Raw genomic sequence first — 23,638 nt, 5'->3', positions numbered from 1 at the left:
GGTCTGTGCCTGATCCACTGACTGAGCAACAGGAAGGAACCCCTGTGGGTGGAGCTACTAACAGGGATGGGGGAGGCCAAGATGGACAGGAGGGGTAGTTCCTAGGGATCCCACAGCAGCTGTGGGGGGGTCTCCATCCTTAGCAGACAGCAGCAGAGGTCCTGATGGGACCGCACTGCTTGCTGTGTGGAGGACGGAAAAGGACCAGGAAGGACAGACCTTGAGGATGATGAGGGACAGAGAAGCCTGGGGGATGAGATGGGGAGACAGTGGAGGGGCTCAGGCATGTTTTAGGAAGAGTAGTGGGGGTGGGTTGGTGGACTGACTGTGATAGGAAGGATGAAAAATCAAGCCTGGCTCTAAGGACTTGGCCTGAGTGAACGGAAGTTGGAACTGCTAAGGGAGAGCCAGCGAGCATCCCTAACGAGGGGAACAGTGAACAAAGAGGGCAGGCTGGACATGGTGGGTTTGACACAGGGGACCCCAAGAGAGATGCCAGTGGGCAGGCTGGACATGGTGGGTTTGACACATGGAGATCCTAAGAGAGATGCCAGAGGGCAAATTGGGCATGTGAGTTTGACACATGAGGACCCTAAGAGAGATGCCAATGTGCAGGTGGACACAGTCTGATGGGGCTCACGGTAGGACAAGGAGGTAGGAGAGGGGGCGGTCGCAGAGGGAAAGTAATATGGTGGGCGTCCTTCTGACTTGAAGCCTCTTCAGGGCCATATGCACACATGCACACACATGTCTGCCTTTATGTAGCAGGGTGTTTTTTGTCAGGGTGCTTAGTGCCAAACCCTCCACATGATGGCCTGTGCAGGTATTAGCACACCAAGGCTATAGTGTGGCGGCCACCCACACTGAATGATGGAACCTAAGGCCTTAGTCGGTGTCCTTCCCCAACTCTGTGAGAACTAAAAGAACTGGGCTACATAGTACAATCTGAAAACAGTGCCTGTGGTCATTGAAATGTAATTGGCTCCCATATCATAGGGAGTAGCACTATTAGGAGGTGTGGCATTGTTGGAGTGGGTGTGGCCTTGTGGGAGGAAGTGTGTCACCCTGGGGGTGGGCTCTGAGCTCTCTTATGCTCAAGATACTTCCAGTGTCGTAGTCTACTTCCTGTTGCCTTCTGATCACGATGTAGACAGTGCCATGTCTGCCTGCATGCCGCCATGCTCCCCGCCATGACGATAATGGGCTGAACCTCTGAATTGTAAGCTGCCACCTCAAGTAAATGGTTTCCTTTATAAGAGTCGCTGTGGTCATTGTCTCTTCACAGCAACAGAAACCCTAAGTAAGACAGCACCCCAAGGAGAGCCTGACGGAACGCAAGCGTCTAATGAATGGTTTGCTCCAGGTTCCCCAGAAACATTCTAGAACATGTGTGTGTGGGTGCACAGGGTGTATCACCACTGCCACTGTAGTCTAGCAGCCATGGGACCATGTGGGGCTGCTGAACTCAGATGGCTGTCTGGAGAGGGAAGACCTTAGCTGTATCTGGCTGGTAGAAAGTGCTGGAAAAGGCTCTTTATCCCCCACAGCAGTGTCTGGAAATCTGAGATCGGCGCTCCAATCTCTCTACCTCCCCCACAGCCCACTGTGTCTTATCAGGGATTTACGCTGGGGACATGCAACACAACCAGGGCTGCTGGTGGCTCACCCTGGGTTGAGGGGGCCGGGGACCAGGAACACGGGGAAATGATGAACAGGCTCCAGGTGCTTATATAGGATATGCAAGCTTCTGATTCGACGGGAGCCATAGCCAGAAACTTGCACTAACCAGTGGATGTTTATCCTGCTGAAACCCAGCACCTCTGGCTTCAGCCCTTGTCTGTCCCTCACAAACATGCAGAGACAGTTGAGGGTTTCAAATTGGGGCTGGTGTGGGTATCATTTCTAGTTCTGAATGGCAGGTGCACTCTCCAACAGACACTGCCACCCTGCTATGTCCCCACCTAGCCCAATTCCAGCCAAGTTCAGGCTTCCCAACCATCTAAACCACTGGCCCGCAGTGACTTCTAACAATGCTTTCTGTAAATACTCCAAACTATCAGGGTCTGCACCCTCATGGCTTGCCCATGTGGAGGAGCCAGTTCCTACAGCTGAACCCGCTTTTGGGATGGTTCCCATGGTGGGAGGAGCATGGCAGATAGGGAGTAAGCTCCATCTACTTCCACTGGGCATCTGAGGGGCTGCCCAGCCCCAGCCGCTGCAGGTCAGCTACAGGAGATGCCTGGCCCCTCCTCACTCCTACTCAAAACAATGTCTCAGCACTAAGAGGCAAGTAAGTCCCTGGGCTTGCAACATCTGAGCTGTATTATCTGGTTTCACAACTGCTTAGGCTGCTTGCCAAGGTAGGAGAGTGTTTGTTTGGTTTTTTTAAATTCAAGCAAGTTCAGTGAGTTGAGTCTGGAGAATTTGGCAAGGGGGAGGTAAATGGGTTGGGAGTATAGCATGACCTCAGACACGAGCCTAGTGAGTGGCCTTTCAAACTCCACAGAAACTTTGTCAAGTAGGAACACAGTACATCCCACCTCTGACATACATATGAGTGCGGTTGAAAGTCTCTTACCATGGCAACCCCTTCCTTCGTCATCCTGGTTACTCCCACAATGTACCCACGAGTCCCCATGTCTACTCCTCTCTAACTTCAACCTCAATATTCTGGAACCTTTTCTCAGACAGATGGCTGGTCTCAGTCAAGAAAACAGTTCTGAACAGCTTTAGAAACAAGCCTCAAACGCATGCAGGGATTATCTTGTGGCCTCTCTGTCAGAGAATTTGCAATCTCCCTGGACTCCCCATTTTGTAAAAGCCCAGTTTCTTTGAGAAGGTCGTTTTTAGAACCCACTGCAGACACATCTACTTTCTACGCATAGAAATGAACTTGGAACTTCAATGGGGGATGAAACCCATTCTGCTGGTGACCCAGATTTGATGTGTGATTTCCCTCTGTATGCTGTGAATACCATTAGTTAATAAAGAAACTGCCTTGGCCTGTTGATAGGGCAGAACTTAGGTAGGCAGGTGGGGGGAACTAAACTGAATGCTGGGAGAAAGGAGGCAGTGTCAGAGAGAAGCCATGTAGCCCCACTGGAGGCAGATGGAACTTTACCTGGTAAGCCACTGCCACGTGGCAATACAAAGATTAATAGCAATGGGTTAAATTAATATGTAAGAGCTAGCCAATATGATGCTAGAGCTAATAAGCCAAGCAGTGATTTAATACAGTTTCTGTGTGATTACTTCAGGGGGCTGAGCAATCTGGAACCAACAAGTGGCCTCCTTGCAACACAGGCTTATTGTGGGTACCCGTGTAGTATGGGCATCACACCCAGAGATGCTCACTGAGGGCACAAGAGGCCACCTATTCCTTGAGGAGACCCCTCAGGCAATCCCCTCACCCTGGTCCTCACCTGTCCGGTAGCCTGTGCTGTTGAGGTACACGGCGAAGGTGCGGCTCTCGTGCTGTGCCTGCCAGGAGGGCGAGGAGCAGTTCTCGTTGTTGGTGTAGGTGTTGTGATTGTGGACGTACTTGCCCGTGAGGATGGAGGAGCGAGAAGGGCAGCACATGGGTGTAGTCACGAAGGCGTTGATGAAGTGCGCCCCACCCTGCTCCATAATGCGCCTTGTCTTGTTCATCACTTGCATGGAGCCTGCAAGCAAAGGGCACTGGTGAGTCACGTGGCCTGCGCGGGGGGGGGGGAGGACTTGGGGGGCTCCCAACCCTAAGCCTGGAGCTGCAGGCAGGCTTAGGAAATCCATGGGCTGCATGGGCCAGATCTCCACCCCGAACTCAACCAGGAAGGCCCCGGTCTCAGTCCCACTAGAGACCTATGTTGGATAAAAACCTGGTTTTAAGTATCTTTGTTTATTTGTTTGCTTGAGACAGGGTTTCTCTATAGCTTTGGGGCCTGTCCTGGAACGAGTTCTTGTAGACCAGGCTGGCCTCAAACTCACAGAGATCCACCTGCCTCTGCCTCCCGAGTGCTGGGGTTAAAGGTGTGCAGCTAGGACATTCCATCTTTCAGGCCAGGGCTGTGGATCAGAAGTTGAAGGGTTTCATCAAATAAAGACTCAGAGCGAAGGAGATGGCTCAGTTGGTACCGTGCCTGTCGCACAAGCGTGAGACCCCCCCCCATCACGCATGTGAAGAAAGCAGGTGTGGTACACCTAGGCTCATCTGTAACCTTGTTCAGGAAGGGGAAAAGTGTGTGTGGCGGGGGGAGAGAATAGAGACAGGAGGCTCTCATTGCTTGATGGCATCAATTCTAGCCTGTGAGCTTTGAGTTGAATGAAGGCATTACTAACTAGCTCATACTCTACAAAGCCCAGGTTGGCTTCAAACCTGCCATGGTGAAAGATGATTTTGATCCTCCTGCCTCCGTGTCCTGAGTCCTGGGATTACAGGCCTCCATCACTATTCCTAATTTATACCGTTCTGTGGATGAAACCCACAGACTTGTCACACTAGGCAAACACTGCCACCTGAGCTACATCCCCCACCTGTGTAGCCCTGACTGTCCTGGAACTCGCTCTGTAGATCAGGCTGCCCTCAAACTCAGAGATCCACCCTGCCTCTGCCTCTGGAGGGCTGGGATCAAAGGCCTGTGCCACTATGCCAGGCACACAGTGGGGTGTTAAGCTCTGACTTTTAGCTCAAACACATCAGGAGCTCTGGAGTTGGCCACACTCCGCAGCACATTCTGCAATGGACGTCGGATCACATGCATCCATCAGGCGCTGAAAGTCTCTGTTGTCGCCTGCTAATTGATCTGAGCTTTGGGACCACTGGCCTGTCCCTGGGGTGGAGAGCAGTGTCCACGATTGGCATTTCTAACACATGGGGCAATGTCTCGGGCTGGCTGTCTATTGGTAGCACATATGATACGCAAAGTTGTTTTTCAAAGCGTCCCTTTCTGAACAGGAAGTGAAGCTAGGGCACTTAGTGACAGGTGGGGCCCCGGAGTCGGGAGGGTGGCAGATGAGAGCAGAATGGTGAATGTCACCTTCACCAAGCCCTGGTGATGGTGTCCTGGGGAAGTGCAGGGTCCCCATGCCTTTGACTCTTGGCTTTAGCAAGGGCCCCTTGAGGACAGAAGTGATCTCTTATGGCACTGATGGGATGCCACAAGGCGTCTCACCAACCCTCAGAGATGCCCCCTTTGGGTGGCTCCAGGGGAGTATGCTGTCCACACCTGTTTACACACAGGGATGGGGAGTGGAACTGTGACAGGCAGGTGGCCCTAACTGGCTTCTACTACTTGAAGCAATGTCAGCTTCTGGGAGCAGTAAGAGCCTGTTCTTTATAACACAGATCTGCCCAGTGGTATTAGTGGTAGAGTTCTGATGAGAACTGGGAAGGGGACAGAAGCCTAGCAAATACCATGGTGCAAGTCAGAATCTTCCACTCCTGATGCCACTGGTTGTCCACTGATACCTGGTGGGACACATCCGGTCAAGCTCTAGAAGTCCCTACCTTCCCTCCAGTTACTCAGGCGATATCTGGCGATTCCTGGGCCAGCATTTGAATGCTCTGCTATCTGATGAGCTTGCCCTTTGCTGTTTGGAGCATATATCTACCACTGGACCTGGTCAGGTGATAGGCCCTCTCCCCAGGACTAGGATCACTGCTTTCTACTTGGGTGACACCCCCAGGATGTAGCCAGCACCCGTCCACTTTAACCCACGTCTCACCATTCTGTAGCCACAGGACCCTTGCTTTGTCCACAAACCAACTAAGAGCCCCAGGCCTATTCTTTCCTCTGTATAGAATATGGTTCCCAATACTCATGAAGCTGTACATAGAGAGACAGAGACACACATACACAGAGACAGATAGACACAGACACACATACCCAGAGACAGAGACACACATACAGAGACAGACACACATATACACAGAGAGACAGAGACACACATACCCAGAGACAGAGACACACATACAGAGAGACAGACAGACACACACATACAGAGACAGAGACACACATATACAGAGATAGAGAGGAGAGAGACAGACACATGCACACAGAGACAGAGAGTCATACAGGCACACACACAGAGAGAGACAGACACACACACACACACACTCATGCCATCTTCCTCAAAGGTTCCCAGTGGCACCTCCCCTAGCTATGTGCTCTCCTCCCTGGCCCACTGTTTCCCACCTCCCTCTTGGTTTGGGCTCATGGCTCCATGTTGCCGTCTGTGACACTTCCTTCTTCCCCAGCATCCTGTCCATAGTTCCTGGGCCCCAGGACTGCCACACCCCATTGTTGCTCCTGCATTATTTCTCTGCCATGAATCCCTTGTGCCATGGGTGGGATGGACCCTCCATGGTTCAGACCTCCCAAGAGAGAACTGAACAGCTGATGGCAGGGGCTCAGCGTCTCAGCATTTGGGGACCTAAGTTGGCTCCATAAGCCATCAGACCCCCTCTGGAGGCTCAAGAAGCACCCCCCAAAGCTGTATTGGGGCTGCCTCTTACATTTTAGGGCTGGAAGCTCAGGAGGCTTCCATGCCCCCCTGGGAGAGCCATGCTGTCACCAGACCTGGCAGATGCCGTTGGGGAAGAGCTGGGTGGGTAGTCAGTTACAGGAGAATAATTCTTAGGGCCAAAATGACACAGGGGTCTGTGCAGAAAAGCACACACACTATGGCTCCCTTGCAGACAGTGACCTGCTTTACTGAAAGGGCCCAGTGTTGGGCTATAAAACCCACTTCTGTAATGGGAAAACACATGAGCTAATGGCTCAGAGGACTAACAGCCCTTGGCTGGGAAGACACAGCCACACACAGGGGAAGGGGGCAGCTCTCATGCTTCATGTGAAGTGGCCAGCCAACCTAAACGTGGTCTGTCCAACATAAACCTGGGGACGTACAGATCAAAACAGGCATCGTTTCTTTCTGTGATCAAACTGTCCCACCACACAGAGCCAGGGTGAGGTTATCCTAACATCTCTTGGTGTGAGTCTCCCCTCTCCCACAATAGGTCTTAAACTTCAGGGCCCCCAAACGCCTAACTGCCAGATGTCCCCACAACCCGCAACTGCTCACCCTTCTTGTGAACGCTGCATAGGGGTACCTAGCCTATCACTTGTGTGATCTGTGTGTGTGCACATGTGCACACTCGGGCACTTAGGCACAGGGAAGCCCGAGGTAAAGGACTGGTGTCTCCCTCAATTGCTCTCCACCTGATCTCTGCATACAGGGCCTTCACTGAACTCAAATCTCACAGGCTAAAATGGATGCCATCAAGCAATGAGAGCCTCCTGTCTCTATCCCCCTCCCCCATTTCCCTCTTCCTGAATAAGGCTACAGATGAGCCTAGGTATGCCACACCTGCTTTCTTCACATGTGTGCTGGGGGGGTCTCACACTTGTGCGACAGGCATGTTATTAACCAAGCCACCTCCTTCACTCTGAGTCTTTGATGAAACCCTTCCACTTCTGATCCACAGCCCTGAACTGACAGATGGAATGCCCTAGCTGCAGTGCATTTGATGCACTGTTTTGATAGTGAGTTTGCAAACAAGAGTCAGGGGCTACTGGGCTGGCAGATCACGAAGCCACCTTCCATCTCCTGACACGATGACATCCACCTGTAACCTCAGCGTTTGAGAGGGGGAGGCAGGCAGATGAGAGGCCACCCTCAGCTATGAAGCAAGTACACACACACACAGTTTGTTGATCTAGCACGGGAGATTGTCTGTCTCTGGCTGAGTTGGTTTATGTTTACTTTCACAGTATTGAAGAGAGAACCCAGGCCTTAGACAAGACATCTGCACCGAGCCTCAGTCTCATGTGTTCTTGTAAAGACTTGAGTCAGAGCAAGGGCCACCCATGGGAACTTAGCAGTACCAAGGATTTCTTCCTTCCCTTTTATATGTGTGTGGACATGTGTGCAGCAAACACACTTGTATGTGGAGGCCGGAGGTTGACACTGAGTGCCCTCAGCTGTTTTTGAGACAGGGCGTTCCATTGAACCTCAACGATTTCTCTGTCTTGGCCTCTCCAGTGCTACCTGGCTTTTATGTGGGGATGGAACTCCAGACTTCACGCTTACACGATGAGCACTTTTAACAACTGAGCCATCTCGCCACCCCAGAGACTTTCAAGATTGAAAACATGAGCCAACTTCTGCCATTCCTGGTGCCAAAGCAGTTCCTGTCCAATTCCTTCCCCAGAGGCCTGCTGTCCTGGGTTGGGGTAGAGCGGGCACCACCCCATGCAATATCCTCTGGCACTATGGATGGTACCTAAGGAGATGATGCCCACCTATGCTTACTTGTTTAACCTCGTGGGTAAACAGAGTCTTTGAAGGCGGGGCCTCCTTGGGAAAGTGGTGGGAGGTAGACTGGGGTGGGGGACAAACACAACCAGAGTCAGTAACCTGAGTCCTGACGCTAATCTGCATGGGAGCAACTGAGCACTTGCCTGGACCATTGCCGTAGACTGAAGTAATCTGCACTGTCTTCTTCCCTCAGTAGCTAGAGAGCAATTTCTAACAAATTAAGTGATATCATCGTGTTCCTTTAGGCACTCTCCCGCAGACACCTGCCTCCTTCACAGTAAGAGCCAAAGTCCACCTCTGGCACAGAACCTCAAAGGACCTGGAAAGCCCTGTTCTGATAAGCCCACCTTTCCCTCAGGCCGGCTATGCTAGGCCCTTCTTGACACAATGGGACACAATGGGGCGCAAAGGCTTCTTAAGACCTGTGTTCCAGCTGCCATAGCTCCAACCCCCATTATATTCTGGTTTCTTCAAATAGAGCCTCTTTAGAGGCTCCTGCCGGGTGGGCCCAATTGCCTTATCCTCTCCACTTATCTCCACTGACTCAGGAGGAAGGGCTGTCTTGGTTCTGAGTTATTTCAAAGTTTCCAAGGGCTGGATCAGGGACTGAGCACACAGGCAGACAGAGGGCGAGTTTCTATGCCCGTGGCCTTCCTATTTGGCTTTTAATCTTGGCCATAGATAACCCAGCACAGAATGTTCCAGTGGGAGCCTTTGGCCAAGGACCCCTTCTCTGCAGAGACCACAGTGCCTGCAGCTAACAGGAGCAGTCACAGCTAAAGGTCACAGTCAGACTGCTGGAGTACTTGGGCACATCTTTTTAGTGTCGGCAGAACGTGGCTCCCTACCCGCATTTTGAAAACCAGGATGTTGTTCTGGGATATCATGAGGGCTTCCAGGGCACTTGACTTTCTGGCACTGTGAGCTTTTTCCTCTGTAACAAAAACTAAACACTACGGCTTGGAGGCCATGGGGGAATGAAGGTGGGCACGCAAATACTCTCAATCTAAACACTTCTTTCTGACCACGGGAACCTTTCACTACAGTGGAAGAATCATGGTCCCAGGCACTGCCAATGGTAGCGGTAAAGTGCCAGCCGCGCAAGCGTGAGGACCTGAGTTCCATTCCCAGGACCACATAAAAAGGCCAGATGTGATGGTATGTGCCTGTAATCCCAGTGGTGGTGTGTGTGTGTGTGACTACTTGTGTGAGTGGTGTGTCTCTGTGTGTGATCACGAGTGTGTGTGTGTGTGTGAGTGGTGTGTATCTAACTGCATGTGTGTGTATGTGGTGTGTCTGTGTGTGTGCGCAAGTGAGTGGTGTGTTTGAGTGTGTGTATGTATGTGTGTGTGTGTTGGTTGTGGTTGTGGAGGAGTGGGGAGGATCAGGAGTTCCAAGTTATCCTTAGCTGCAACCAACCAAACAAAGCAGAGGGATGTGGTTCAGTGGTATAACACTTTGCCCAGCACACACAAAGTCCCAGGTTCAAACCCCAGCACTGCATGAATTTAGAGACACTAAAGGAGTGTTGAGAAATTGAATTGATGACCCTTTCTTGATGGACCCATGGGTAGGTACCAGATGAACCCCTTCAGGACCAACCAACCCCCCGACATTTCCTGTGTAGCAATGGCCTGGAATGGGCTGGTTGTGGCTAGAAATACCACAGCTTACACCCACTACCTGACTTCTTCTACTCCTGTTGAAGGGTACCACTAAGCAGATCTGGAAGGGATCATTCTGCTGCACTTAAAGACCCACCCCCATCCCAGTGCAGAAGGGGAAGAAAGACTGTAAGGTCAGGCCAAGGGCAAGAAACACTTCTGTCCTGTCCCACCCTGAGGTCGCAGAGGTCATGAGACAACCCTCACCTAGCTTTAAGTGTCTCTGGAATGGCTATATTGTAGGGAACTCCCTTTAGGCCACCTGCTCCCAGAAACACTTTAAGAGCCACTTTAGGAGATGAGATGTCCCAGAATAGCTCTGTCCCCGGCAGGGGGTGAGAGGGAGACCTGGGGAGGGGCAACCAGTAGCACCCAGAGGCAACATCTTGGGAGGAGGGAGGAGCCGAGCGAGGCTCAGAGTACACTAGACATTGTCTGCTCCAGGCTCACAATCAGGAACCAAATGAATGGCACAGGACTCCAGGCATCTTAGACGTGGTTTCCTGGCTGACAGTGCCAAGGGAACCCTTCTGACTCTGGGGAATTGCAAAATCAAGCTGGTGCCACAAACCCCCAAGCCAATCAGGCAGATGCTGAGGAAGCCATGCTGCTGAATGCAGAGATGAAATTCCAGAGTCACACTGTCAATTTCCCCCTCCTTCTTTAAGGCTCTGCTGTGGAGGCTTCTAGGAGAAAACTCGGAAGGGGGTCTCTGAGTGGAGAAAGAGGACTGAGAGACCCCCAAGAGGAGTGTGGCAGGGTGTGAACTCTGCATGACTCATCCCTGCTCACCTGGGAACAGACACAGTAATCTTGCCACACCAGGTAAGTGTTGAAGGAGATAGCACTTGCTGGAGCTGCCCCAAGTTTGGCAAGGGAGGGAGGGTCACAGAGCCAATTATCCCTTCACTGAAAACAACACCTGCAAAGCAGTTTTGTTTGTGGGAAGCCTTCATTCTATCTGTGGCTGGCTAGTTAACACAGGCTAAGTCATTTGGGAAGAGGGAACAGCAATTGAGAAAAAGCTTCCACCAGATTGCAAGCCCACAGAGCAATTTATTGGTTGATGATTTATATGCGAGGGCCCAGCCCACTGTGGGTGGTGCCATTCCTAGGTGGTGGTCCTGGTTCCTAAAAGGCTGCAGGCTCAGTGAGCCAGGGGAACAAGCCACGGGAACAAACCATGGGAACGAGCCACAGGAACGAGCCAGTAAGCAGCATTCCTCCAGGGCTTTTACTTCAGTTCCTGCCTGAGTTCCTGCCCTGACTTCCCAGGATGATGGACTACAGGCTATAAGATGAAACAAATTCTTCCCTCTCCAAGTTGATTTTGGTCACTCTTTCATCAGCACAGCAATAGAAAGGCTAGCTAAGACACCATCGTTCACCCTCTAGCCCTCTCTGCATGAGGTGCCACGATTAATCTGATTCAGGCCCTCTTAAAAGTCTTCCCCTCTGTTCTGTACCACCTGCCTGCTGCAATCTCCCTGCCTAGCACAATGCACTGCCCGCCCAGAGGCAGAACTGGGGTCCACTGCTGCCCTCCTTCAGCAACCTTCTCAGCATCACCAGCACACCCCCTCCCCCACCCTCGCCCTCCACGGGTCTCCCTACTTCCCATTCTCACCCTCAAGCTGGCCCTTCCCCAGCCACAGGTAGAGCCTTTGCTAACAGGGATCCTGGTATCTGACCTGCTCAGGACATGTTCGGGATCTTCCATCGACCTCGTATCGAGATCTTGACCCTCATGCACAGCTCGCTTGGGTCTACACATCTCCCGCCTCCTCTGCCTTCCCTCCCCAGCCTGGGCAGCAGTCTCTAAGACCCTGGTGAGACTGTGCCTGCCATGGGGCTCTGCACCCGCCACCCTGCCCACAGTGCTCTTTCTAGAACTGTCCATCTGGGCAACTACTGTGCACTGTACAGACCTCAGCACACAACTCACTGCTGAGGAGCTGTCCCTACTGGGACCTTTGCCTTTGTTCTGTTGTGGCTCAGACCCCAGCTGCCCACCACGGCCTGCGTCCTCTTCTTCCTTCTCCGTGGGTCCGCTTCCATCTCAGTGCACCTAGCCCACAATGGTCTCTCTTGTGGCCAGTATGCAGCTAGCAATCACCTTTGACCTCTTCATCCTAGGTCCCCAGAGAGTGGCCAGCACCAACAAACTCCCAAACCCTCTGGTTTTTAACTCATGGGAGCTCCTGGCAGGAGATCAGAGAAGGAAATTGAGGCTTGGCTCTGAATTCCTCCTCCTTCCTCCCTGTGGTGTGTGCAGAGGGTATGGCAGTGTTGGGCAGCTCTGCCTCTGAGTTCTGGTAACTACCCCAAGGGTACAGCACCGAATCTGGAGCTATCTTCACACACCTGAATATAAACCGAGATCATGTCCCTTGGGACTGCTGGGTGTGGCCCTTAGAGACTGGACTTAACTTACAGTTTTACCCTTTCTGCCCTTTGCTCTGTTTCTTGTTGCCAGGCTGGCAGCTGTCACAGCTGGAGCTCCAGCTGCTGTTCTGGAGCACAAGGTGGCCTTGAAGACAGATGTGACACAGCAGGGATGGTAGAGTGGAAAGCCGGGGGCGTAGGAGACATCCTTGATGTCACCACACCGATTCTGGACCACCGACCTCCAGACATGTTTATGTGATGAAGAAGCGATGCTGAGCTTCATTTTCTTTTCCAAGTAGGCAAGCCTAATTCTGGCATGCTTTCTTTCTGGAGTTCAAAGGATCCTGCCCCATCCCGTGCCCCTCAACACCCCGTGTTGATGAACAGAACTAAAAAATCTCATAGGAACGCGCTTGGGCGTTTGAACCCAGGGCGGGCCATTCCTGAGATAACCTGCATCCAACATGCCTTCTTTCCGCTGCTAAGTGGGGGCTGGAATGCTGGGAATGGATGTCGGTGGTGGATGAGGCTGCCCTGAACTGCAGCCTGGAATCTGGGTGTGTCGTCCTAGGCTGCCTGCCATCTGGCCCCCGTGAGAACCTGGGGCTTCCAATCCGTCTCTTGGTTATCAGCTGGCAGCATGGGCATACTTTCCTCATTTCCCAGATGGAACATGGGAAGCTGGGCTGCCAGGCCCTTCTTTCCCAGGCTTGCTTTGCATACGAAGTGGATGTCAGAGCTGGGGACCTGAAGTCCTCAGCATCTCACTGAGGTGCAAACAATCCTAGAAGTTGTACCCCGTCTCACCCTCCCCACGCCACGCCTGAACCACAGAAATCAAGCCTCGTCTTCAGACTTGACCATGGCTGCCCATGGAATGGCTCCTTCCTTGCTATTGCCACGGAGTGTCCCCATCAACTTATCCTGACTGTTTTGAAGCCTAGATCTTGGACTTGTTCTCCACTGGTGTGGCTTTGCCTCTGAGCCCCAGCACCCCCCATCATTGCATCAGAGGCTTTGCTGGGCTCCTCTACTGCCTGGACAGCTGCAGACCCCTTGCTCGACACCTGCCTTGTTCTGTTTACAGTCTCTTCTGCACAGATTGAGATGTAAACCAACTGTTTCTCTCTCCTGATCAGGGCTAGTCACTGACATCCATCCTTACCTGAAGCTCAAGACCTCTCTCTGGCTCAGAGTCCTATGCCCTGGCACGACCCATGCTACCATCACTACCCCTCTGACTTCCCACTTCCTGTGCCCTGGCTCAGGCGGCCTTGCCACTCTGTCAGCCTGCCGTGAATGTCTCTGCCTCAGGGCCTTTGTGCCAACCATTACTGCTGCTTGGCTGCTCTTCCCAAAGGAGTCCCCTTGACAGGTTCCCTGACCTTTCTTGATCTAACGTCCCCTTTATCAATGTGATCATCCTGGATAAAGTTACAGGTCCTCCTTCCCTCTGTGTTTGACTTTTGTCTCTTGTTCTCACCACTGTTCCATGTCATGTGCTTTGTGCATCCACACTAGAACGCAAGCCCCGTGTTGGTCAAGATTCTGCCAATTTTGTTACTCAGTAACAGGTGCTCAGGGAATGATGATGCAAGGAATGAGTGTGGTCCACATGGCGCATCCTGCAGCAGACAAGGCGCATCCTGCTGCAGACAGAGATGTGTATGGGAAAAGCCTGAGTACCTCCTGGCTTGCTCATATCTTCCGGAGTCAATGCCCAAGTTCCCTTTAGGGAAACCCGCCCAGTTCCTCTCAATCCCAGTCCAGGGGGTTGCTGGGCCGGGTAATGGCTGCTGGCTGCACTGGGCTTTATGTGGGAAATGCTAACATCTGCTTAGTGAACTGGTCTGAAGGCAGCTTGGAGGAAAGCAGGGTGCCATATAGAGACTGGTGACATCTGGAGGGGCATGCCTGGATCCAAATGCATCTGAAGCTCCAAGTACGCCTGAGCCTTTTATTTCCCTGCCTCAGTAAGTTGCTGGTCCTGGTTTGCACCCACACGGCTTGAACTGAGTTCCAGGAAGTCCCTTGTAACTGGAAGAGTCAAGACCAATGGGCTGCGACTGTGCCTGTCTGACTTTGTTTTGTTTTCGAGATACACTCTATGCAGCCCAGGTTGGGCTAGAACTTTTGATCCTCCTGCCTCCACCTCCTGAGTGCTGGGGTGACAGGCATAAACTACTATGCCTGGCTTCATTTATGAGCTGTCATATCTGATGAGACACCTGTCCCTACAGCACCTTAGTGTCCCCTCTAACAGCACCACACAGCTGACCTTTGCCACCGATGATGGAGCAGCCATATCTAAGAGCTCGTGTTTGCACAATGCATGACTCCCCCTGGACTCTCAGATTCCAGCTGAGCCCTGGAGATGTCCTGGAGTTGGCCCATATCCAATTCACTTGGCCAGCGCTAGCAGAACCCAGAATCTCCTTGGCCTCCATGGAGGCAGTGCTTCATGTGACAACACTGTGATGTCATGTATGACTCCAACCCCATGTCCTGCTGATGCTCCTGTGTGCCCTCGCTCACTAATGTTCTGGGGACCAGTCCCCAGCACCCAGCACTCCCAGGTGACAACCAGGAAACTGGAGGCATGCCAGAAAAGCAAGGTAAACACAACAGCAACCATGAGCTAGAAGGGGCCCCTCTTCTCACTGGGTCCTGATGAGAGTGGACAGCTGTCCCCGCCCGAGATTAGCTCTGCTGAGAGGCCTCCAGCCAGAGGCCCTGTGGAGCTGCCTCACAGACAAGCAGAAAATAGCAGTTGATGAATTTTTCAGGACCACCCTCGGCTTGGCCAACTGTGAGCTAATGTGTTGGGCTTTTGGGGAGCATGCATTATTGATCTGGGTCTGTCTGGTTTATAAAAAGCCCATCAGCCCCCCAACTACCTGCTTCCCACCCCACAGTCCTCACAAAGACTCAGTTTGGCTTGCTTAGGACACTACCTGTGGAGAGGTGACGGTTGGTGGGCACCAATCTCTAGCATCTAGGGCTGCGGGAGAGTACTGTCGTAGTACAGAATATGGGAGGCCCTGTCCCCACTGACCGGTTCTCTGAAATTTCCACTAAGATGCCTATCTGCAGATTCTGCCAGGGAAGGTACTTGCAACAGTTAAGCATCAACATGGACACTCTTTGGATAGCCCGTCACCCATCCTGGAAACTGATTGAGCAGAGCAGTGGTAAAGGCCACCAGTTCTTGGTTCAAAATCCTATTTCACCACAAGTTAGCTGTGTAACCCAGACATGTGTTTTGCCATCTCTGTGCTTCACTTTCTCCAATGGCAAGATGGAGGGGGGACGGGTATCGGTCTTGGTTTATCCTCTTCCTACGTCAGCTCATCCACGGATCCCTGACTTGTCCTGAAAGTCAGCATTTAGTCTCTACTGGCTCAGGTCCCACACCCGTGCATCCAAGTATATATGTATACAGCCCTGCCCCCCCACTCTGAGCCTTCACCCTCACCCACTTTGCTCCTGGAGGGCCTACTGGGAGCCCTCTGCTCCTACTCTTGTCCTCTGACGTCATCAGAACAGCAGAGGATTCCTGTGGCAACTCAGGTGAGGCCACAGTCCCTCCCAGTTGCCTCACTAAGAATGACACTGGGTGTGGTGGCTCATGCTTGTTGCTCCAGCACTCAAGTGGCTGAGGCAGGAGGATCTGAGCTCAAGGCCAAGCTGGGCTCCATAGCCAGAGGAATACCCAATTGTCTCAGAAGAATACCCACAATCCCTCTGTTCCCTCACTGTGGTCACACTGTCACATGCCCCATGGGTCTGGTCCCAGTGGCTCCCCCTGCTCTGCCTCAATATTTGCCATTGCAAAGTCACCATCCCCCAGGCCCAGCCCCTTGCAGAGCAAATACCTATTGCTTTTGTTGAAGTTGTGCTGCCTGACTGAGTGGCCATGTGGGGTGCCTCAGGTACTTTGACACTAGTTCCAGTACCTTGAGAGCCACAGGAACGAGCCCAGTGGGGCCAGGTACCACTGCAAGCATATCGGCTCCCACCCACAGCCTTGTACTGCAGAGCTCCTTCCCAGTGAGCAGGAGACTAGTGCCCTGTATACTAAGCTGTCGATAAAGCTCTGAACTCTCACAGCTTCCAGGCTTTTTTTCTACACTGATAATGCCCAGACATGAAGCCACGCTTGGGGTTCTCAGCACCCACTGTGCCAACGCTGGCTCGAGTTTGTGCAAGTGGCCTTTTTGAGTAGTTAAAACACAGGCGTGAGTTGCGAAGATCCATCTTGTAAGTCATTCCCTTCATTGCCACCAACTGTTTCCTGTTGGCCTCAGAGAGCAGACAGGAAAGAACCCACCCTTTATCGTTCAGCAACAGGCAGTCCTAACCACAGCCCTAGTCTCTGTCAATCTCCCTTTCCGGGCTCCAGCCATATCTACTTCCTTAATCCTGTCCCAGGGCCTTTGCACATGCCATCACCTCCACCACCACTGGGGACACTTGGCCCCAGATTTTCACAATGCACAGTTAGTACAGATGATGAAGAGGGACAGCTAGCTTCTAGGAGAAGGAGATCACACGTGAGTGCACACTGTGCATGTGTCTATGGAGGCCCTGAGAGGTGGCCAGTCCTAACCAAGACACACACCTCCCAGGCATTGAGAGCAAGGTAAAGGTAGACAAAGCATTCACAAGTAATTTGCTCGACTGATCGCACTTCAGGTATAGTTTGCGTATGGGGTTAAACAAAATATTACTGCAACTGATCTCACTAGCTTCCATTTATCTATCTATCTATCTATCTATCTATCTATCTATCTATCTATCTATCTATCTATTCCTTTTAATTTCTGGGCCTCAGGCAGCCCAGGATGGCCTTCCACTAGCTATCTATTCAGCGATGACCTTGAACTTTTCATCCTTTTGCCTCCATCTCCCTAGTGCTGGCCTTACAGTCCTATGTCAACACGCCTGGTGTCTGCAGTGCTAGGGACGGAACCCAGGACTTGGCACAAGCCAGGCAAGCGCTCTACCTAACTGGGCCGCATCCCCGACCACTTGCATTTGTGGCTCATGACAGACAGTTGTCCCTCAGTGCTGGGTTCTGACAGTGTTCAGGCCCTCGTGCTAACGGCTGTGTTCTTTGCTAATAGTCTGCACCCCTGTTATTCACTGAGATGACCGGCGACACTGGGTGCTGGGCACAGCTGTCCAACTGTACCGCTCAGGGAATAGCGAGAACGGAAAATGGTGGTACATTTCCTGATGTTTTTAATCTGTGTTTGGTTGAGTCTGCAAATGCAGAACTGAGGATACAGAGGGCTTGAGTGTTCCTAGGTTACAGAATGGATGTGGGTTCAACGGGGGAGGAAGCCATACAGTTACTTCAGGGTGAGAAGATGTGTGGGGGGAATACGGCTCCCCAGGAGATGCCCCAGAGGTAAAGGAGAACAGATCTGGATTGACTCTGGAGCCCCCTTCCAGTGGCCTCTGTTTTGGGGTTTCCTATTGGTGCTAACAGAAAGAAGGTTTTTTTGTAGTAGAGGGAGCAAAAGCCTGTGACAGTTGCTCAGAAGGGAAGGGAGCGGGGATGGCTTAGTTGTCAGCCAAGGCCATGGGCCAGTAGCTTGGGAGAGCAAAGTGGTCAACAAGAACAAAATTATCTCAGTCTCTTTACCCCTATGTTGTATAAACTGGGGAACCACTCTTCATTAGAAGTTGGGGATCCCCATTCTTGAGGGACCCACATTCTCAAGGCACCCAAGGTTACATCTGCTTAGAAGCCACTTAACTGCCTGGCACCTGGAGCTTCTGCGAGACTGTGGGGACATGTCACCTCTAGAGCCCCAGGTATCCTGGCCAGCTCGGCTACTTACCCAGCTCCACGTCCTGGTCATCCGTGAGCACCAAGATGATGTTGGGCCGGATATTCCTGCGGTCCCTCTGGAAGCGGCCTTTCAGGCGAGGATGGGACAGGAAGGCTGAGCTTCCAGCCAGCAGAGACAGGAGAGCGGTGGACAGCAGCCATAGCGGCAGGCCAGGGGGCGCCATTGGCGTGGCTCACTGGTCTGTTGCTTCCTCCTAGATGCAGAGGCTGCGGTGGTGTCTTGTGGATGGGGTTCCTTCCCCTCTTCCCTCAGGACCTGAAGGAGGAAAGGGATAGATGGGAGTCAGTGTACTGGCACGCTGCCTCGCACAAAGAAGGGCAAGGGTAGTCTTGTCCATGTTCTAGAACAGTGGGGACGCATGGGGGGCTAAACTAGAGAAGTGTTTACAGTTGGCTTGGGGACAGATCTGCAGCAGAAGTGTCCATAGGGACTCTCCTGGAGGGTCCCCAGGTAGGTCAGCCTAGCTTTGGCTGACCCACCCACTTAGACACAGAAGGGGACAGGCCACCAGCACTTCTGCCTGGCCCTTCCCTTCCGGTCCCAGCAATGGGCAACTTGGGTCGCTAGGATGCTTTGGGCTGTGTGGCCATCGGTTCCAGTATTAGATGCGCCTTTCTGGGGCTGTTGTCCCCACAAACAGAGAAACCCCAGTTTTCCCAGGGACCAAGCTAAGTACTCAACCTGACAGGGCCATGTGCACAAGGGTGAAAGGGCTCCTCTCAAGGTAACAACCGTAGAGAAGGCTGAGGGGGAGGAACTGGCACATCCCACACTAGTCTCAAGTCATCCTTAAGCCCAGGCGACAGTACCTCAGCAAAGGTGGGTGAGGGAGATGGGAACGGCGGCCCCGCAGAGAGGCCTCAGCACCCACTTTGCTGGGGGGAAGAGAAGGGATGCCATCAAGAAGTCAAGACACACCACCACAGCTGTGGCCTTGGAGGAGTCTGCCTGTCCTGCTGACCATGGCGGTAGTGGACCCAGCTACAGGGCGCTCAGAGCATCCTCTGGCCCCACAGGGTTATGCTGTCGCCACCATCACACCCGCCCTAGAGCTGTAAGAGTGCCCAGGGGTGTTCTAGCCTTCAGGGCGGCTGGAGGGAACTTCCTAAAATGGCAAGGAGATCCCCTGACACAGCAGGGCCGCGCATGTGCTAGCAGCAACTCAGATGTAGGGCAAAAGTGGGGGAGGGGGGACCTGCTTCTGGTTGTGCTGGCTCAAGGCCCTGGCTGGTCTCAGTCTTGTGCTCAAATGTCCTCCTTTGAGTGCCAGCTCTCACTCACCTCTCCATCCCCACTGGCTTCCTTCCGTTGCTGAACAAGATGGGGGTCATTTCTACCCCCTGACTTTTTGACCCTGGCCTTTTGTAATCACGGTAAGAGCTTTGTCTTCGTCTGGCCTGCTCATTCTGCTCTGCCAAGTCTGGGCACTAATGCTACCTCCTCAGACAACAGCCACCCCCCCCCCGGCCCCCATTCAAGCACCATTTTATCACCTGCTTGATGTCCCTCAATCAATCACCACCACACCTTGAAATGAGCTTACTTCCCGTGACCCACACACATCCCGCCCCCGCATCCCCCACACAGGAGGGACAGCCCCATGAGGACAGAGATGGGACTTTCATTGGTTCCACCTGGGTCCCCTGTACCTTGGGCAGTGTCTGGTGCAAAGAAATAGCTAACCAGAGGAGTGGAGATTCCAAGACACTTTGAATTCTGCAGAGTGGGGGATACCAGACTCCAGAGGGCCAGCCGGACTCAGATGTTCTTCTTCCTTCTGCTCCCCCTGCCCACTCCCCACCCCCTGTCACACACAGGGCAGTATTCCCCCATCAGTGGCCACAGTTCTTCTGGGGGCCACGGGGTACTCCCTCCTCTTGTCTCTTGGTCCAGGGTAGCTATGGACCTCCCTGCTGAGAGCCCCAGAGGCTCTCCTTGCTGCTGGTGGAGCCCTCCTAACTCTTAACTGTCTGTCTGTGGTCATCTCTCCCACTGTGCTGTGAGCACCTGGTTCTAACCCAGGTGTCACGATAGGCTGACAGGGACAATGTCTCCTTGAGCATTTGCCTTTTCCCTGGGCGGTTGGTGGGGGCGCGGGTGGGGGGCAGGGAGGGGGAGGACAGGACTGTGAGTGGCTCCCACTGCCTACCCCAAGTCCTGGGCTGGCCTGCAAAACAAGCTCCAGAGAGAGCTGGGGAGAGAGTCATGGCACCAGGCCGCTGAGGACACAGAATGAAATGAAGTCTTGCATGGCCACCGAGGGTGGCACCCAGGAGGGCAGACACAGGCTCCCTCGGCTCCCTGCCATACTACAACCCACATCTGGGGCCAGAAAGAGCCAATGCAGTGGTCTCTCTGAGCTACCCTGAGTGACAGTTAAGAGCACAGACCTTTGAGTTTCTTGTCTAGTCGCTTAACACTGCCGTGCCTCAGTTTCCCTATCAGACATCTGGGAGTGAGGGATGAAACAGGTCACCCAGAGGCAGAAGCAGAGCTTTCGCACTGTAGTGTGAGCCATCTCTGGGCAGTGGTCACCTTCCTGCATGGGTTTCTCAGTCCTTTCCATGACCCCAGAGACATGGGCTCTCCTCTTCCCACGGCATTCTAGAAGACAGATTCATTGTCCCCACTGGCATCCAGAGAGGACAGCAGAGGACATCTGAACCGTGCCCTCCTGACTGCCTGGTGCCTCTCCTTACCCTAAAGCTGTCACCCCCTCCCCCCACCCTGCAACTTCTTCCATCCAATGCCACATTCCCCATTCCTGTCGCCCTCCAAGTAGTTTTTGTTAATCAACTGCAGGTTTTCTGTTATTTTGGAGAAAGGGTCTCAGTATGACCTTGAATGTGCTAGGTAGCTAAGAGTGACCTTGAACTCCTGAAGTTCCTGACTCTACCTTCTGAGTGCTGGATTACAGGGGTGTACCACCGTGGTCTATACTGTGCCAGGGATCAAACCCAGGGTGTACACGTACAAGCTGGAAACTGGGCTGCCCCTTAGTCCATGACATCTTCAAACAGCCTCATAAGACAAGTGATATAGCACATGCCTGTCATCCCAGTACTCAGGAGGCTGAGGCAAGAGGATCACAAGCTTGACTCCTGTTGGAGTCAGTTTCCACCACCACAATAAATCAATAAACAAATGCACATTTCTGAAATGGAAAACTCTTTTGCCAAGTATGATTGGAAGCAGCCATCCCTTCCCTGTGGAGTGGCTCACGTGGAGCTAACGAAAGCTGATGGTGGCCCTGGACACTTCTTTCCCCACCAAGGCCCTCTCAAACACTCTGTTCTCCTGAGTGAGGATGCCAGCTGGTGCCGGATGAAGCCAACCCACATGGTCACTCAGTCTGGAGGGAACAGGAGGCCGCACATGAACAGAGTGGGCTCCTCCTCATGGTGCTGGCTCCTGAACTACTCCCAATCAGGGTCGGCCTCCCACAGGGCTGGGTCTATCCAGAAGCACAGACTTGTGGGTGAACGAGAGTTTCAGAAATATACCCGCATGCTTCTACAGCTACCTGGTCACCAGGAAGTGAGACAGCCCTGAGAGAATCCCCACAGGTTGCCCTACAGGGCCTCCAGTGGCAGCTGGCCAACCAGGACTCACATGAGCAAACACTCCTGAGACTCCCAGCTCGCAATGCCTGGGGCATCCCCACTCTGAGCGCTTCCCAGCTGCCAGCCCTTCTAACATGCAGGACTTCCCGGTGACATCATACCCACGCTGTGGATGAGGAAAGGAAAACACAGCATGCTAAAATCACTTTCCCCAGACTGCAGGTTCCGGGCAGACAAGGGTTCAAACCCAGGCTGGATTTGATCAGCGTGACGGAACCCTCTGGAAGCAGGTTTGTAAGTGGCTTTCTAAGAGGCTCCCAACCGTAGTATCTCCTGCCCAAAGGGTGGGCAGGCACCCCCCCCCCCCAGGGCCTTTTAAAGCTATCAGTGTGGTCGGGGTGGAGGCAGATGTCCTCTGCTGGGCTGCAGGCCCAGCTCTGGCTCTGCATACTGGTCTCAAGGAGCCCTTCCTCCCTCCGGATGGAGTCTGCAGTTCCACAATCCAGAGCTGCGGCATGAGAGGGGCTGATTATCTACCAGCCGGGCCATCTGTGGGTCGATTTTTGATGAATCTCCCCACTATCCCCACCCCGAAGGCTTCTCCTGGCTCTGTGCCAGCTCTCTGGACAGAGAAGAAATCAATTAACAATGACACAGGAGTCTGTCTCCCCTTTCTTGGTAAGGGGATGCAGAGCAGCGGCACAGATCGCCTCTGAGTCCCGTTCTGGTTCAGGGCGTCCTGTCCCCGTGCACGCTATCTCACCCATCAACTCCTCCCAAGCCTGCCCAGCCCTTTCTCACTGGCCCTTGGCAAAGGAACCCCAGCCTAGCTAACTATCCCTGGAGATACCTAAGGTTCCAAGAGCTCGGAGACACCGTGACACTTCCAGAACCACGCGCCACTCTACATGGGAACAGATCTTGGTGTGGTGGCAGGTCCCTGGCCCACAGACGACAGCTATGGGGAATTCCCAGGTCTCATTAAAGGCACCTAGAAAGGCCTAGGTGGGCTGTTTTCTTCTGTGGGTCTCCAAGTCCCATAAGAAGGAAGGAGACACGCATGTAGTTGACAGGGTGGGAGAGGATGAAAGGTCAGAGTGGAGGAAGGACCAGTCTGGGAAGAAACTCTCCTGGGAGATAGAAGAAAGGAAGCAGAGACACCTAGAAGCCATGAGCAGAGCCCTGCCACATACTGGGGACCTCCTGGATATGAAGTGTTCAGTAGCAGCAGAGTCCCACCAAGACAGTGACACAATCTCTTAGCAGGTTCCACTCCTTCTGCCCTTGCTTTGCTCACACAGTGGTCAGAACGCCGCTGAACAAAACCCAGAGCCTATTCTTACTGAAAAGTCTTCAAGCTCTCTTCCCCACCCAGGGTAAAACCCTAAAGTCCCCAGAGGCCACCAAGACCCTACATGATCTGACCTTTGCCCCGGCCCTTTTCATCATTTCCCACTCCTACACGTGGCTCCATCCACACGGCCTCTGTGCATGTCTGGCCCATCTCCACCCCAGGACCTTTGTACTGGCTGTTCATTCAGATATCTCCCCAGCCCCGTTCCTCTTTCCTCCTGGTCTTTGCTCACATTCCACCTCTGCACACTGAAGTTGAAGCACACCAGCCATTCTACCTGCCAGTCTCCCAACAGAACGTCCCCTCCCTGAAGGCCCAGATCTCTGCTCATCATAGGCATCTACGTCTGTGTCCCCAGCACCAGCAGGTGCTCAAGTTATTTCCTGGACTTAGCAGGGAATGTCCTTCCACTTGCCTCCTGGTAACAAGCCCTCCACTGTGCCCAGAGGCCACTGTGGCTCCCTGCGGCTGCTGCAGAGAGGGCCGCTGACCCACTGAGGCCCTGCTTTG

The 23,638-nt window shown here is 53.1% G+C and overlaps 1 protein-coding gene across 5 annotated transcripts in view; it reads right to left on the bottom strand.

Annotated features, from left to right (window-relative positions):
- Positions 1–23,638, bottom strand: part of Sulf2 (sulfatase 2) — an 82,643-nt gene that overhangs the window by 38,294 nt on the left and 20,711 nt on the right. For all 5 annotated transcript variants that reach the window (XM_057780418.1, XM_057780413.1, XM_057780412.1 and 2 more), the window contains exons 2-3: positions 18,200–18,466; positions 3,423–3,662 (exon numbers count right to left, since the gene is read on the bottom strand). In XM_057780418.1, the coding sequence (XP_057636401.1) occupies positions 3,423–3,662; positions 18,200–18,374 (415 nt within the window). In that variant the 5' untranslated portion in view covers positions 18,375–18,466. The remainder of the gene's footprint in view (positions 1–3,422; positions 3,663–18,199; positions 18,467–23,638) is intronic.

Source organism: Chionomys nivalis, chromosome 9 (genome assembly GCF_950005125.1).
Source record: "Chionomys nivalis chromosome 9, mChiNiv1.1, whole genome shotgun sequence".
Taxonomy (NCBI): domain Eukaryota; kingdom Metazoa; phylum Chordata; class Mammalia; order Rodentia; family Cricetidae; genus Chionomys; species Chionomys nivalis.
This window is presented reverse-complemented; position numbering and strand designations above follow the sequence as displayed.